The following is a 16,534-nucleotide window of genomic DNA, read 5'->3' as shown; positions in this document are numbered from 1 at the left end:
GTTTCAAAATTCAAATTTACTCACAAGAAAGAGTCAGTTTCATATTAGATTTGGTTTAACAAATGCTGCTCCTGCTATTCATTCTTATCAGCAAAAAAAAAAAAAAAGACTATTAGTGACTAACGATAATATGTTCCAGAAAATAAAAAGTTAAGGGGCGACGTATTCTGCTTCATATGGTAGGAGAGATGAAGAGTTTTATTAACTCTGGTTTGAGGCCAAGTTTGCAGGACATAATAATCTGAATTCATAGGAAACAGAAGAGTATAAGTAAAGCTCATAGTTCTCTGTGATTACATTTACTTGCCCATGAGAGGGTTATAATTCTATGAATTAAAAATAATGTCATACTAAAAGAATATTAGCTTTTCTAAAATATTATCAGGACTTTTTTTTTTCTGCCTTACTATGCATTAGAAAAACAGAGTATCTGAAATGAAACCTTCTTCGATTTTCATTTATTTAATAAATATTTATTGAGCTCCTCCTGGATACCAAACCCTGCCCCCAGACACCAGACTCTGACACTAATTCGTTGGTATTTTAATCAGATGTATACTAGAGTATTGGTCAACTTGCACATATTCACTTGTTCATAGGTCTACCTTTCTCAGTAGACTATAGGCAACCTAAGATTGCGCATGTGACAGACAACACTTTGAAATCACAATAAAAAAAAGTTATATAAAGATGCTTTGCTTTATAAAATATTTTATCAGAATCCTAATGCTCATAAAAAGATCTGATTCTAAAAAATGGACTTAGGTAAAAGTTTTAAGAACATATCTCCCGTTACAGTATTATAGACTGGGTCTCTCCACGAGCTAATGAGGAAGGCTGTAGCATGTGGAACATATTTGTTTTTTTCTTTTTTTTTCTCGTTTACTTTTAAAAAATTTTATATTGGGGTATAGTTGATTTACAATGTTGTGTTAGTTTCGGGTGTACAGCAAAGTGATTCAGTTATATATATACATATATCTATTCTTTTTCAGATTCTTTTCCCATGTAGGTTATTACAGAATATTAAGTAGAGTTCCCTGTGCTATACAGTGGGCTCCTGTCAATGATCTGTTTTATGTAGAGTAGTGTGTGTTAATCCCAAACTCCTGTAAACCCACAAGAGAACGAGGATATGGGTGGATAATGAGGACTCGACTCTCCCTGGACTGGCAAAGTCAATAGAATAAAACAGGTGGCTACACCCAAACTGAGCCTGAGGATTTCTAGTATTCATTTACTGGAGGACACAGAATTCTTTTTTAAAGAAATAAATTCTTTTTGAGATTATATTTTGACTTATATTTAGATATCTAGGACCCGTCACATATGGTGTAACCTACAACAAAACAACAACAAAAACAAAAGATCAGGGAAAGGAGTTTTTTGTCCAAAGAGAAAATTAATTAATAGCCAAAATATTAACCATAATATTTCATAGTTTTGCAGACAAGATAGCCAAATATGCATCCTAAGATGCAGACTCTTTACTGATATCCCTCAATGGGCCATATGATAAGGAAATCTGGAAACCTGGCACTCTCTGACTACAAGATCACTACAGTTTTCTTTGACAGGAGACCTCACGTAATGAGACTGAGAGCTTCTAAGCAGACAGATGTCTAAGCTGAAATGCTGACAATCCTTCCTGAGGGTGAGTAGGAAGGTGATTATTCCAGAGAAGGAGTGGGGAGTAAAATCAATAGCAAATCAAATGTTTAGTGGTTAAGGCAAACTATACTACGACAAATTCTAAAGCATTTGCAATCAATTAAGAAATAAAGAGAAAATGATTCAGTAATGTCACTCAAAACAGGAGGACTTCTGTCAGGTGGGCAAATGAATACTTGCTCCTGACAGAAAAACAGAATGAGAACAGGCAGCCTAAAAGATTTTTTTTTTTTTTTAATTAACCAAATCATTCAAATACAGAGCTGGACTTCTCTGAGTCACTGATGATTCAAACCAGCTCTGGCATCCGCATTAGAAGGTATAAAGAAGGACTGATGGCAATTATATTGCTGAAGAAAAAAAAATTACAGGCTAGTGGGCTGAAAAAGGAAAACAACAACCAGCTGTGAGTCAAATCGACAAGATCAAATGGCCAAAACAGAAAGAATGCCCCCAATACAAGAGTCTTCTGGAACTGGTTGAAGGCAGTGAGAATGCTTGCTTTCCTCAGGCATGTTTGTCAACAAGAATCTCTCTTCATATTAGTCACAGAAAACAAGAGCCCAGAAACAAAGAAATGATAAAATAAAAGCCCAAACAATTGTAAACATGCATGGGTAACATGTTGGATGCTTTCATGAACATGTGTTCTCCAAGGAGTGACAAACTGGATGTGGACTTGGTCCTCAAAAACGCACACTACTGAAGGGCAGGGCCACGTCTGCCCTCACAGACTACATCAAGCATCCATGACGATGACCGGTGAGTCAGTGTCAGCTCATACATTCCTGGTGCCCAGGCCATGCACAGTAGAGATTAAAGCTCCACAACAGTCATGACATAAATAATAAACATAAATAAGGCAACACAAACCATCAGAATGTATTCTGTTAGCACACAGGAGGCAGTTTTGTGTGACTGAATTTTTCAGGTGCTTCGGGCAGGGACCACTTACGTCCTTGAAACCAAAGTACTAGTTACAGTGGGCAGAGTCTGTGTTTTTTGTACAAATCAGGAGCGGAAAAACATGAGTATGCAACCAAATCACTGCAACTAAAAAAAGCAACCACAGAATAATTTTGGTGATATTGTACTTGTTCTGGGGGTTGCCATGGAAATCTGGGAGCTAAGCTCCTTCACTTTCCATATTTACCAAGTGATTCCCGCTCGCTCTGATGACAAGCGTGCCACATACAAGACGCAGGGTCTCTTGATCACAGAACTCAGAGGCGAGGCCAGGAACGCACATGCAGAGCCCAGCCAAATCCGCCTGGCTCGGCAGGCCTGAACACGTCTGGCCCACCGAATACTCAGAGCTGGAGGGTAAATAGGAAACACAGACCTTCGATGCCACTTTGAGGGAGGTTTCTCACCACGCACAGAAGTCTGTCATCATAGAGGCTGATATCTCAGCTTTCCATGAGGTCTCAGACTAGCTGTCAGAAAGAAGAGGGAAGGCGACTGATCTTTAACAGCAGCTCCTGATGCCTCACAGAGCCCAAAGGAGGGAACTCACTCTCCACATGATCAAACAGGAAGAAAAGGGAATCGCAAGACAGATGGAGGTTCTGCAGAGACCCAGGGCGTTACACCAAAAATATTAAAAGCAAAACGTTTTGCAAAAGCAAAACGCCCAGAGGCTTTCCCAGGCTATGGTGGAGCGAGAGGTGTACTTTCTCCTGCTCGTTAAAGTTTTGCAATGAAGTCTGTAATGTATCATCTTGACAAGACAGAATGATAATAGCATAGCAGCTTAATGAATTTTGCAATAAAAAATGAGTGCACAGCAATTTCTGAGTTTACCATCTCTGGGAAACACCCAAGTACACAGGAAGCTTGGAATCAGACTTTCTAAAGCAATTTTTCTCCTCTGTAGCTTTTGCTCCTGATAAGAGTGGCGTGCCAAGCCCCACTAAAATCTGAGCTGGTCTGATTTCATACTGACCCAGCCTCAGTCCCTAGGATAAAAATAATCTTAAGAAGTAGTTTGGGCAGCATATTTGAGCACATGAAAACAGGTTGGGCAATGTTTTAAAAAATAATCTTAAAATGTAGTTGGGGCAATGATGGACTAAACAGGGAGGTGATAAGTGAAAAATGTGGTCAAGGTTGTTTGGACCCTAGATGCAGGACATGATATCACAACTTCTGGCAGGTTGTCTTCAGCAAAACCACCACTGATTTTGGCCCCCTGTGGACTGACTGACATTCTCTCCCCATAGTGCCCATAATAACCCTCTGCTTTGCAAAGGGAAAGAATGCCAATGAGAATGGAGTGCACGAAAGAATGGGGAAGTCATTGTGGCTGGCCCAGGACGGAAGTGATTCACAGGGATGAGACATGGAGGTACAGTGGGGAGCCTCTCCTGAAACAGCATTTCAAAAACCACGGTGTAGGAATGCGCCTCTAATTAACGGCTGGACAGGGAACTGAATGGTCACAGGTAAGCAGACACTCTGCTACTCACAACACAGCCCTCCTTCTTCCCTGAGAACTCACTTTTCAGGAGGGACACTCTCCCTTTAGTCTATGGTTCCCCGGTATCTGAGGAAGCCCACATACAGACTGCTTACACCAATGCTCATGAGAAAGAAGAAAATGATATATTTACTTATTTTTATGCCATGACTCATTGCAAAATGGGTTTGAGATAGTAAATGGAGTGTATGATTAGAGAGTTTTGTTTTTACCATGTAAAAATTAGGCAATACATAATAAATATGCATTCCTCTCCAACTGAAAAGTACAGAATAGCATACAAATATCCTAGATGTATTTTGGTGTGTAAAAGTCCAGTTGTTTTTCTATACGTAGAAACAGACACATATTTTTTTCTTTTAACGAGGTGGGATTACATAATGCCTAATGCTACAATACCTGTTTCACATAGTGATAATGCCAGAGATGAGAGGCTGGAATATGCTCTTTTTTATTTAATGCTCTACCTTGAACTTTTTTCCTGCCATGAGCTTTCCACGGCATCATTTTTTAAGGGCCGCATCAACTACGCGGTTCTCACTCACACGTGGTAACCATACATAATTAAGATAAGAACTACATTACACCTTACAGTCTGTGTGACAATAGGAATCCCTGTGGATAAACATGTCGTCTGCCAAAACAAACAGGTGTGTCCAGAGCGCCCAGGATCTGCAGAGGCAACCTGAGAAAAGACACATGCTGCAGCTTTGATGGCTCCGAGAGAGGTATTACGTAAAGCTCTGAACAGTACGGATTCCCAGTTATTTTTCAGCAAGGAAGACACACATGTTAAGTACATGAGCTGAATTCTCAACCTCTCCCTGGGCCTGTCTGGGAGAGGGTCCAGGATGAATTAACTGAACTAAAAGAATTAATCAGAGCGATAATCCCAGCTGCCAGTTAACAAGATCCATGTAAAATAAAGCCCAAGAATCCATTCCCACCCCACCAAGGCTGCACAACTCATCCCAGGCTGCTGAAGTACTGGCACTCCAGCATCAAATGGACTCTCTCTGGGGCCAGGGAGACTCTGCATCACCCTCACATATGGGCCTCTCCTTTGGACTCTGCAGGCTCCAGAGGGGGAATATTTTCTTAGTCAAACATAAAGTAAGACTATAGTCTGATGGTAATCATCGTAATCTGAGCTAACATTTATTAGGTTCTGAGTATGTTCCAGGCCCATTGTCAAGTACTTCACATGCACTGGCTCACTTAATCACGGTAATTTCCCTCCAAGGAAGCTATTATTAGTGATTGATTTTACAGATGAACAAATGGAGGTTCAGAAATGAAAAGTAATGGACTCTAGGTCTCAGGGCTGGTAGGTGATAGAGATGGCATTGAAAAAAAGCATTGAAACTACAGAGCCCCTGCTTCCAACCACCACCAGGCTGCCCCAAACCCCAACAGAGAGTCTAAGAGACACTCTGCTAATGACAGAAGACAAGCAACCTTGACCATCCCTCCCTTCCCCAAGCCAGTGCTTCTCTAACTTTAGCTGGCATCAGCATCACCAGGGTGCTTTTAAAATTACAGAGGCCTGAGCTCCAGGCATGACCTGATTCAGAATGTACTGGGGAGGAGACCAGGCATCTGTATCTTTCAACAAGCTCCTTACATGATTCTAATGCACACCCAAGTCTAAGAACCGCACTTCCAAGAAACATATTTTAACACCTTGGGACAGCTATACTTTGGAGATATTTTGGGTTTGGTTCCAGACCACTGCAATAAAGCAAATATTGCAATAAGGCAAGTCACATGAATTTTTGGGTTTCCCAGTGCATATAAAAGTTATGTTCACCCTACACTGTTGTCTATTAAGTATGTAATAGCACTATGTCTAAAACAACAATATACACACTTTAATTACAAAAAACTTTATTGCCAAAAAAAGCTAACCATCACCTGACATCGCAGTGTTGCCACAAACCTTCAATTTGTGGAAAGCGCAGTATCTGCGAAGTGAAAAAAAGCAAAGTGCAATAAAAAGAGGTATGCTTGTGTTAAGTACTAAAAATTCGGGACAAAATAAGTGATAAGTGTCACCTTGCAATCTTTTGGAAGAAATCTTAAAAAGTACAAGACCTGGGTGCTTGGTCCCCTCTAATCCTCTGGCTCTACCTTCTGCAGTTGCCTGGAAAAAGTATAGCTTTCACCTAGACATACCAGTCCAGTCTCTGCTGCATGATGTATCTGCGTGTTAACTTGGAGATTAAACAGTAATCTCCTTTGCTACCATTCATCTGGCAGCACAGCTGAAAAACCTCCTTCCATCTGTTCTAAAGTGATCACAAATGAGAGAGACTGCCCTGGCCCAGCATATTAAGTGACTGCTGAATGCACACTGCTCGCTGCAGAGCTGGGGTGACATGGGGGGGTCGTCGTGCGGCTCCTGCTTGCCACCACACGTATTGAGGAGCCCATTCAATGTGGTTCAACTGCCTCCGTGGCAACGCTGGACTCTGGGACAGATGGTTTTTATTGCTTCCTTAACTCAGTCTAGCAAGGTTTTCACTTTGGCAGCTCAAGAAGTGACAACATGGCATGGGGAAGGGGTATGACCTGGGTACAAATCCCTTCTCTGCCATTCGCCAGCTGTGTGACTGCTTAACCCTTCGAGCCCTGGTTTACTTGTTTGTAAAATGTGGATGATGAGAACCTACCTCATGGGGTGATTACCAGTTATAAGGATGACATAACACTGGGAAAAGGAAAAAGCCACCTGGAGAAGACTCCACTACCACTCTCAGATTAAAGTGGACGAGATTTACGGAGGTGCCTGGGCACACAACTGGTCTACCCACACAGAATGAAAAACTCCTTCTGGAAAATAAAACACACATCAGTGAGCATCAACTAACATGCCAGATACTTCCATGACAATCTGAGGCCAGAGTGTTGGCATAGATTCACTTCTAAGAGATAAGAATGGGCTCCAACTTCTGCACAGGGCAGGGGCACTGCAGCGAGGTGAAGGGAAAACGTGTGCTGATGGGAAGCACACAAGGGAACTACTCTGGGAGCTTCGGGCGCATCAAGCATGTCAACTAGGGGCTGAAGAGAGGGCTGACCCATGGATCACAGAAAAAATATTAAACTGCAAGTATGCCAATGAGGAGGAAAAACATAACTGAACTCAAAAGAGAGTAGGCACACAGATATAATAGGAAATGAGGTTCTGACAGTATCATATGAAGTCTGAAGGTAGAAGGGAGGTACATGGAGATATTGTGTAGGTGTACGTGTTTGTGTGTGCATGTGTGTTCTCACAGGTGCGATCCCTGTAACAAGATATCTACTCTGTGGCAAGAATCTGAAGAAAGGTAAGGTCATGTGAAACCTGGAGAGGTGTCACAACGAACCCAGAGTGCACAACGTGAAATCGACAGATGAATGGCGAGTGTTCACAGTGATATAAACAGCTAACGGACAACATCTGAGCCCAGTTCCAGTTGAGCAGACAAAGGAATCTTGAGTTTGTGTGTTTATGTTAAGAAGAAGGATCTGAGCCAGTCAGAAATTTAGAGCAAGCTCTGTGGACTCCAAACTGTGGTACGTATTCCACAGGTGGACACACAACAATTCTAAGGTCAAATGTGGATGAACATTTTTTGGCTGAACAGTTTCATATTTATTTTAACGTATATTAGAGAGTAATACAGTAAGACAATAAAATTCACGCTGTAGAAATTTTACTGAGTAGGATGAGGCCGTGTAAAGAAGTGAGCTGCTTTCAAATTGATTTATATAAATATATTAAACAAACAACAGTGCAAAAGTTATGTGGTTATGGCCCAAAGAGTGAATGAAGGCCTGTGTAAATGATTCAAGTTTGGGAAGTACTGAGCTAGGTATGGCAAGAGGCCTTAATGTGAAAAACATCACTGTATGGAAATACAGCATTTTTTTTTCCCCCACAAATTACCTGCAGAGTCTTCCCCAGCATTTTAACTCCAAAGAGTAAACTCAGCGAAGTGCTTTGATAGTCTTCTATCTTTGTCCATAGACCAGACAAAGGGGAGGGTTCGCGTGTGAAAACAGTACACTGTGACCTGCTCATCTAATGGTGGTAAGTTGGCTGCACCGCAACCTAGGAGGGACGAGAGCTGGCAGAACCTTCCAGCTTCTGGCCAGTCTTCCTCACAACACCAACTCACCCACTCCTCCTATGGTGCCTTTCCAGGCCAGCCTGGACATTACTCTAATTTCCCAGGAAAATAAGGGTTTCTAAAATCAACTCTAAAAAGTATATGTATACACGCACCCCTATGTGCTTGGCAATGAAAATTTTTCTCCAGAGAAAGGGAGGAAAATTGAGCACCCCACAAATATCTGCGCATATGGAGATTCCAGCCCTGTTTCCAGGGAGCGTCTCCTTGTGTTCAGAGAGAAGATGTAGTGCTTCACTGTCTTCCCGTCTCCCATCCTCCTGTCCCCTGTGTGCAGACAGGGATGGCTTGATCTGCAGCTTAGGCACGTCTGCTTTCACACATCCTTAACTTTCACCTGCTGCCTCGTGTGATAAAATTAATCTTGGGCAAGGATCTAATTGATTTTCTCCTAATCGCCATCTTCTTTCTTACATGCTCCCAGAATATGCTTTAAGACCTGATCCAGAGCTGCCTCTGTTTCCATCTAACCATAAACTCGGCACTATTTCAAGCTTAGAGGAATTTACCAATATCGTCTGATCTGTCCTGATCTGCACTGTACATTGCTTAGTACAAAACCTTAGGTGACCGTGGCTGTCGTGGAAACATGAGAAGCATCTCACCCCACAGCTCGATGCTGTGTTTGTGGCATATGTGGGTGAGGCCAGGCCTGTTCCAAGTGTTCTCTGTTACAGACCACAGCAAGAACGACCCCAGCCAGATACTTAAGGGGAACACAGGCTATTGTTCGAAGGGAAGCCAATCCCAGTACGGGTCAAAGCCCTAAAACTGTGCCTATCTGCTGACCCAGAAATTCTTCCAGGAATTGATCATAAGGAAATAATCATGAACATGAACAGATTTAGCTATGAGGATGATTATAGTGGCTTTACTCAAAAAAGCAACATATCTGAAACAACCTCAGCGGTTGCACCAACGTGCAGCCATATTATGGGATATGACGACCTCTTTAAAAGCAGTGATGCTCCAAGGGTGGGGAAGATTTGTGTTCAGCAGTAATGATAAGGAAGGCCATTGCTTCTGAACGACAAAGGGATAAAAAACATTTTCCGTAACAAAGAGGAGATGCCAATCCAGATATGGAGTCTCTTTCCTCTTCAAAGCAAAGAGGGTCATTTTTCTGATTTGCGCCTTTACTGTAACTCATAGAGAATATTATATATATATAATATATATAGTAAATACCATATTTATGTAAATATATAAAATAAACATATATAATACATATAAATACATAAAAAATATAAAAAGTATATAATAATAATACCACCGCCACACCTCCCAGCACTTACTGGGAACCATTTGAAGTGCTTTATTCCTCACAACAAGCCTATAAGGAAACTGTTATCCCTGTTTTCCAGAAGAGGAGACTGAGGCCACGCAATGGCAGATAACTGGCCCACGTCACACAGCCAGAGAGCAGCCGAGGAGGGCTCTCACCCAGGCGCCTGGTGCCCATGAGTGCTTTCAACCACCGCGTTCTCCTGGCTCCCTGAATGCACACATCTGAGAGCAGTTATCCTGCCGACTCACCATTACCTATTCACTTGTCTACTTCCTTTACTCAAATGTGAGCTCCTTACAGACGAGGTCACGTTTTTTATACTCCTTGGTGTCTGCGTGTGATTAAACAGGAACTAATAATAGTAGCAGCAGCTCTCAGTCGATGGCCCTTGCCACGTCTAGGCCTGTGCCAGCTGCCTAGCTGCATAAGTTCATTGAATCCGCACCACTTCCCTCTGAGGTAGGCCCTATTATCACTACTTGACAGACAAGTAAACTGAGGCTGAGAGAAGGTAGGAGGCGAGGCTGAGAGAAGATAGGAGGCTTGCCTGAATGCTGTCGCCGGCACAGGGACCCAGGGCTGCCTGCCTTCGGGCACAGCTGGGACCCTCGACTCCCACCCTCCACCACTGGACTCCCTCATTACAAAGGCTGAAACCAGACTGGAGATTTGAGGGCCCAGTAACCCAACTGCTGCAAAGAACTCAGAAATCCAGAGGTGAAAACAAGATTCGATACAGTTGTGGTGAGAACACTCTGCTACTTGGAACAAGGAGGGCAATGCTCTCCTATTAATCTGTGAATTAATTCCACACATTTACTAAGCATCCACTGTGCGTCAGGCCCAGGAGAGGTGGAGGGGAAGGACGAGCAAGCCAAACCAGGTCCCTGTGCAGAGAGAGCCCCATTCCAGTGGGGCGTGTGACTCACACGAATAAGCACTGAGTTACAACCCGAGAAATGGAAGGGAAACTGGTTCTAGGGGAGCCGCTAACAAAAGAGGGGCCGAAGAAGCGACGCCTGAGCTTAGATCTGATTGTGCTGCTGGAGGAAAAGGGGCTCAGCTGTCTGCCCACAGGGGAGTGGGAAAGAGGATCCTGGGCGGCGCGGCCCTCCCTTTCAACCTCAGCACCCCTGCTTCCTGTCCTGTCGAGGTTACTCAGCCACGGAACCCGGGAGGGTACAATGGCCGATACAGTGTCCTGAAGGACACAAAAGGCAGCAACGCACACAGAGAGGCTGGAGGTGAGCACCCCGGGCAGCTGGAAGGAGGCCTGGATGTCCCCCGGGGACCACGCTGGCCCTGAGTAGTGGGACTCACGTTTCTCTGTTGACTGCATGGTGTGGAAGAGCGTCAGGGGCCTCTCGCTGCAGGACGGGGGCTTGGAGTCACTGCTCTTCTTCCGAGACAGGTGCAGCTGGGCATTGGTGAGGGGCGCGTCAGGCACGGTGTTAAATATCTGCAAAATAGTTTCATAAAAAGGTTACACGCTACTGTGAACTGGGGAGACAGCACAGGTCCAGACAAGTACGACCGAAAAGCTTGATGGAGTCTAAGAATCAGCAAGAAAAAGACTGAAGAAGACCACCAGGATTTGCTCAGGACTCTATTTTAAACATCTCTAGGAACTGGCACGAAACATCCTCCTTTGGAAGCGCGTCCCAAGGTTCGGGAACCATTCACTTCCACTTCTCACCCCTTCTGCTAGCATTTCCAGAGATCTGCTTTTTGTTGTTCTCTCCGGAGCCAATGGAAAGCTTCTGTGCTAAATATAAGCCATTGTCTGCGAAGAGGGCTTAAAGTTTTTTGACCACCTTTGTCCAGAACGGATGAACTAAAACTACTTTACTTTTCCTCATTGGTTCGGTTTCCCAGTTCTTAACAACTGCTTCACAACTTTCTGAGGCTGTGAAACATGCATTTATTTATTTTTTTATTTTTGGCTGTGTTGGGTCTTCGGTTCGTGCGAGGGCTTTCTCTAGTTGCGGCAAGTGGGGGCCACTCTTCATCGCGGTGCGGGGACCGCTCTTCATCGCGGTGCGCGGGCCTTTCACTATCGCGGCCCCTCCCATTGCGGGGCACAGGCTCCAGACGCGCAGGCTCAGTAGTTGTGGCTCACGGGCCCAGGTGCTCCGTGGCATGTGGGATCTTCCCAGACCAGGGCTCGAACCCGTGTCCCCTGCATTAGCAGGCAGATTCTCAACCACTGCGCCACCAGGGAAGCCCGAAACATGCATTTAAATAACATCCCCCAAAAGAAGCCCAGAACAGGGCAGCATCTTCTAGTCTTCAATCATCCCCAGATGGAGCGTCTAGCTCAGCAGCTTTGTGTTATCTTTGATGCTGAGCATTCTTTTTCTTATTTAAAAAAGGGAAAAAATGTTGTTTCCCCCAAATCTTGATGACAGAAGTAACATACATACTACAAACAGTTTGGAAAATGTAGAAAAGCATCAAGAAGAAAATAGAAAAATTCTCCCAATTCCACTATTTAGAGGTAACCACTGTTAGCATTTGAGTTTTATTTTCATATGAGGTTTTTTCTTTTAAGCTTTCATTGCAAAAAAAAAAAAAAAAAGTCCATGGTAAAAATTGAGAAAATGATAGATAAAAATCATGACAATGCTCGTCTTTTTTCCTACAGATCCAAGTACGACAGAATTATTATAATAGCTACCACTTACATGGCGCTTACCATGATTACAGTCACTGCCATGCAAGGTCGGCTCCCTAGGGACCAGTCACTGCGTGTATTTTCCATGTAGCTCACTCAGTTCTGAGTGACCTTGAGCTTCAAGTACTGTCCTCACCATTTATAATGAAGGACTGAGGCAGAGAGGTTAAGCTGCCACAATTATAGATACACTTACAGATGATAACATAGAAACATATGTCCCTAGATTTTCTCAATTCCTTTTAAAATGCATATAATAACAACAACACTAATTCATTCAACCTAGAAAGATCTTTTCAGCATCTCCTTTATACCAGGCACTCTGGGTACAACAGTGCTTGAGGCCAACATGTCTCCCGTGGTTAGAGAATTTGCATCTAGTAGCTGTGATTTACTGAGTATCTACCACGTCAAGTGCTTTGTATGAGTTATCTCATTTAATGTTAAAACACACTTCTCCATAATTGGAATTCTATTCTTTATACAGTTTTGTATCCTATATGCTTTCTCTAACATTATATTGTAACATTTCCCCCTTCATGAAGAAAATCTTCACACCTGATTCTTCCTGGTTGCGTAACACACCCACTGTATTAAGATATCAATATTTATTGATCCACTTATTATCATCTTTTACTCTCTGGAGCTGGTCTCCTTCTGGATTTTCTCTTTCCCAACAATCACGAGTAATGAGAGCACAGTGGTGGCACCTCTACTCCCCTCACCTATGGGTGGCCCTAGACACATCAGGGTCTTTCTCATGGCTTTCTCTCCTTTGTGCGTGCATTTGAAAGCAGAACTCAGAAGCTGAGATATAGGAAGCAAAGTCATAAGAATGATAAGAATTTCAGCCAAAACAGCTGCTCTCTATGAGTTGGCAGGTCCTTGGGCTCCAATGATGCCAGCCAGCTGGTTCAGTCAGTCTTGCAACCAAACACAGCTGTCTGAAAACAGCATTATCATATTTTCCCTAGGGGACTGAATTTTCAACAAAATAAATTGAATCACTACATAGCTGAGTTCAATTGGGGCGAGGAGGTAAGGAGAGAAGGGGGCCTAAAACAAAAACAACAAAAACCTCCTGGCTTCCAGAGGAGTTGGAACCCCTAAAAATAAGTACCAGTGTTACACATGTCACCAGGCTCCTTCTGAGCACCTTCAAGGGAAGAAAAGAGAAATTATGGTTGTTGTTGAGCTCAAGGACCACTAAGCTTCTCAGAAGCTCTCTCCCCCTTTGTTCTGTCCTCCAACAACGCTGAGCCAGGGCTGCTCCTAAGTGACACCCCGTGCACCATTACCACTGGCACTTGCTCTTATATAGGAGTGTTTGCCCCTGCCAGCCACTGTGCAAGGTCCTTTACATGACTTATCTCTAAGTCAAAGGTACTAAGCAGGATGACCATTCCACAAGGAGAGATTTCCTAATGCCACATGGCTTAGCAGGAGAGGGGCTGGGATGGGACCCTAGGGCTGCAGTTTCTAACATCTCCACTCCCCACCTCTGCAGCAGTCCTCAGCATTCAGCTCATCTTCTCCAGCTCATCTACACTACAGAAGCCGGTGCCCAAACCCACAAGTACAGATTTCAACAAATAATGATATCCTTTAGCACCCTTCTGCCTCTGGCCTTAAGTACAACATTTTCGGCAATCTGAGCTAAAAAACATCTGAAAATGAATTCAGACACACTGATAGGCCCCCACCTCTTTATGTCTGGGCTCCAAATTTTGTCTCTCTTTTCCTTTTTTTTTTTCTTTTTCGTCTTGTTTCTTTTATTTTTTATTACTTTTTATTGGAGTATAGTTTCTTTACAATGTTGTGTTAGGTTGTCTCTTTTCCTAAAGAGCTACTGAGAATGAGATCCTCACTCAACCACAATGTGAACAAAGATAATGCATATGCATTTTCATTTCAACTGTCACCAGAAATGTGAGCATTTCTTCTTTCCTAAAAACTGTCGTAGATGCTGGAGAAACAAAGACGAGTGAGTCGTGAGGAAGGACCATGGATTTAGACAGATGCGTGGAAAATTGCTTCCAAAACAGTGTTTATACACAGGCAAATGGGAGGAGACACGGGAACACATGAGAATTACATTCTGCTCATTGGCTGTCTTCTCTAAAAGGAAAGCTACTGGAGCATACTAGAATCAGTTCTAGGAGATGGAGATTTTCACCATGGGCCAGAGCTATAGTCCTGAAGGCCAGCTCTCTGGGTCTCAGTGTGAGCCAGGCCCAGGCTTCTGAAGAACTCCGACAGGGCTATTCTTGAGATCAAATGCACTAAAGTGCAAGTGGGGCCTGCTGCGAAATGTGGAGTGCCAGACACGGGACTATCACCACTATTATTACACATGGTTTTCCCAGGCACAAGGGCACCTCTGCAAATCAGACCAAGTCAGAGCAGAAGACACAGACTTTCATTAAGGAGTCTGGGCAATCATTCCCCAAATTACTTTTGTTCCTTTCACTCTGAAACTTGAATACATGCAAGTTGTTAAAAGGCTGCTCACTGTCTGGCCACCTTCTCAGCCAGGCCAAAAGATGCCTCTGTGAAAAAAGCTTGAGTTGAATTCTGATGAGAATCCGAATGATTCACAGTTTTGCTGGTTGTTCCAATCCTGTTTTGTTTGGAAGGGGTGACTTCAAGAGAATCCCATGAAGTTCCCTTCATTCTGTTGAGAAGAATCACTGTACAAATGTCTCTGCTGAACGATGGAAGCATGAGCTCATGTAATCTCTGAGCAATGGATTTATGGAGCTCTACCATGTGGCTGGAATAATCTACTCATTTCACAGAGACTTTCCAACTTAACACAAAACGGGGGGATTTATTCTGTGCCCCAAGTGCCCCATTAATTCTGTTCAAACTTACAAATGAATTCTGACTTAGTCAGGAATGCCTTAGAAATAAAAGTTACAAGGAAGGCTGGAAGCCTTCTGGAAGCTACCGGGGAGTAAGATTGTAAAATAAAAATATGATTCTGGATAACGCTCCCAAGTATCCCCAGTGTCAAGCTTCCTATAAGTGGAATTAGCAGACCTGTAAATACCAAGCTGCAGTTTCTCCTTAAGCTGTGCGGCAGAGTGGTCAGGGGTGGCTTGGCCTCTGCCGTCACACAGAACTGGGCTGAGGCCTGATCCAGCTGCTCAGGGGGCAGGACCTACAGCTACACTGACTTCACCGTCAGAGACACTGGCATCGTTGCCGTGTCACGGATGTCACCTATATGTGGAATCTAAAAAAAAGGTACAAATGAACTTATTTACAAAACAGAAATAGAGTCACAGATGTAGAAAACAAGCCTATGGTTACCAAGGGGGAAAGGGAGGGAGGGATAAATTGGGAGATTGGGATTGACATAGACGCACTACTATATATAAAATAGATAACTAATAAGAACCTACCTTATAGCACAGGGAACTCTGCTCAATACTCTGTAATGACCTATATGGGAAGAGAACCTAATATATGTATAACTGATTCACTTTGCTGTACAGCAGAAACTAGCACAACATTGTAAATCAACTATACTCCAATAAAAATTAATTAAAAAATAAACCTAAACACCATCCAAAAAAAAAATATATATATATAGGAAAGGAATTTACAGTCATTATATGGGTAGAAAGCAAATAGGTGTTGGAGCCATACAGACTTGGGTTCAACTCGGGTAAGAGCCTTAACCCCTCTGAGACTGTTTCCCTGTGTAAATGGGGATCTAACACCTGTCTTGCAGGGATACTGAAAAGCTAATGCGTATTAAATGCTGAGCACAGAACCTGACAGAGTGGGCAGGAGGTAGTGGTGGTATAAGTGACAATAAAAATATCCAAAGTTTATTGAGTGTTTATCATGCTGTAATTTACATGGATTATCTCAGGATTTTACTCTACTATTATTCTTGTCATCTTGTAGGTGAGGAAACTGAGACTCACTGAGACTAACTGATTTGTTCAAGGTCACATAAATGAGTACAGCTGGACTGGGACTTAAGACAGCTTAGCTGGACTGTCTGGGTCTTAACCACCTGTGGCCTTTATACGTGTTAGTAATTTGAGAGACAGAGGACAAAATTCAAAGATCATAAGTTCTGGAGTCTGATGGATCTGATTTTAGTCACTCACTAGCTCTGTGACTTTGAACAAGTTATATAACTCTGACCTTTAGCTGTCACATCTGTAAAAACTCCCGGGACTGAGGCGAGGACGGAAGCACCTAACACTGTTTGACACTCAGTGTTC

The 16,534-nt window shown here is 43.1% G+C and overlaps 1 protein-coding gene across 4 annotated transcripts in view; it reads right to left on the bottom strand.

The window, feature by feature from the left end:
* ARHGAP26 (Rho GTPase activating protein 26) overlaps positions 1 to 16,534 on the bottom strand; it is a 472,115-nt gene that overhangs the window by 78,658 nt on the left and 376,923 nt on the right. For all 4 annotated transcript variants that reach the window (XM_057540933.1, XM_057540934.1, XM_057540935.1 and 1 more), the window contains exon 19: positions 10,937 to 11,075. In XM_057540933.1, coding sequence (XP_057396916.1) covers positions 10,937 to 11,075 — 139 coding nt within the window. The remainder of the gene's footprint in view (positions 1 to 10,936; positions 11,076 to 16,534) is intronic.

Source organism: Balaenoptera acutorostrata, chromosome 2 (genome assembly GCF_949987535.1).
Source record: "Balaenoptera acutorostrata chromosome 2, mBalAcu1.1, whole genome shotgun sequence".
Classification (NCBI taxonomy): Eukaryota; Metazoa; Chordata; class Mammalia; order Artiodactyla; family Balaenopteridae; genus Balaenoptera; species Balaenoptera acutorostrata.
The sequence above is the reverse complement of the archived record's forward strand: the minus strand, read 5'-3'. Positions and strand labels throughout refer to the sequence as shown.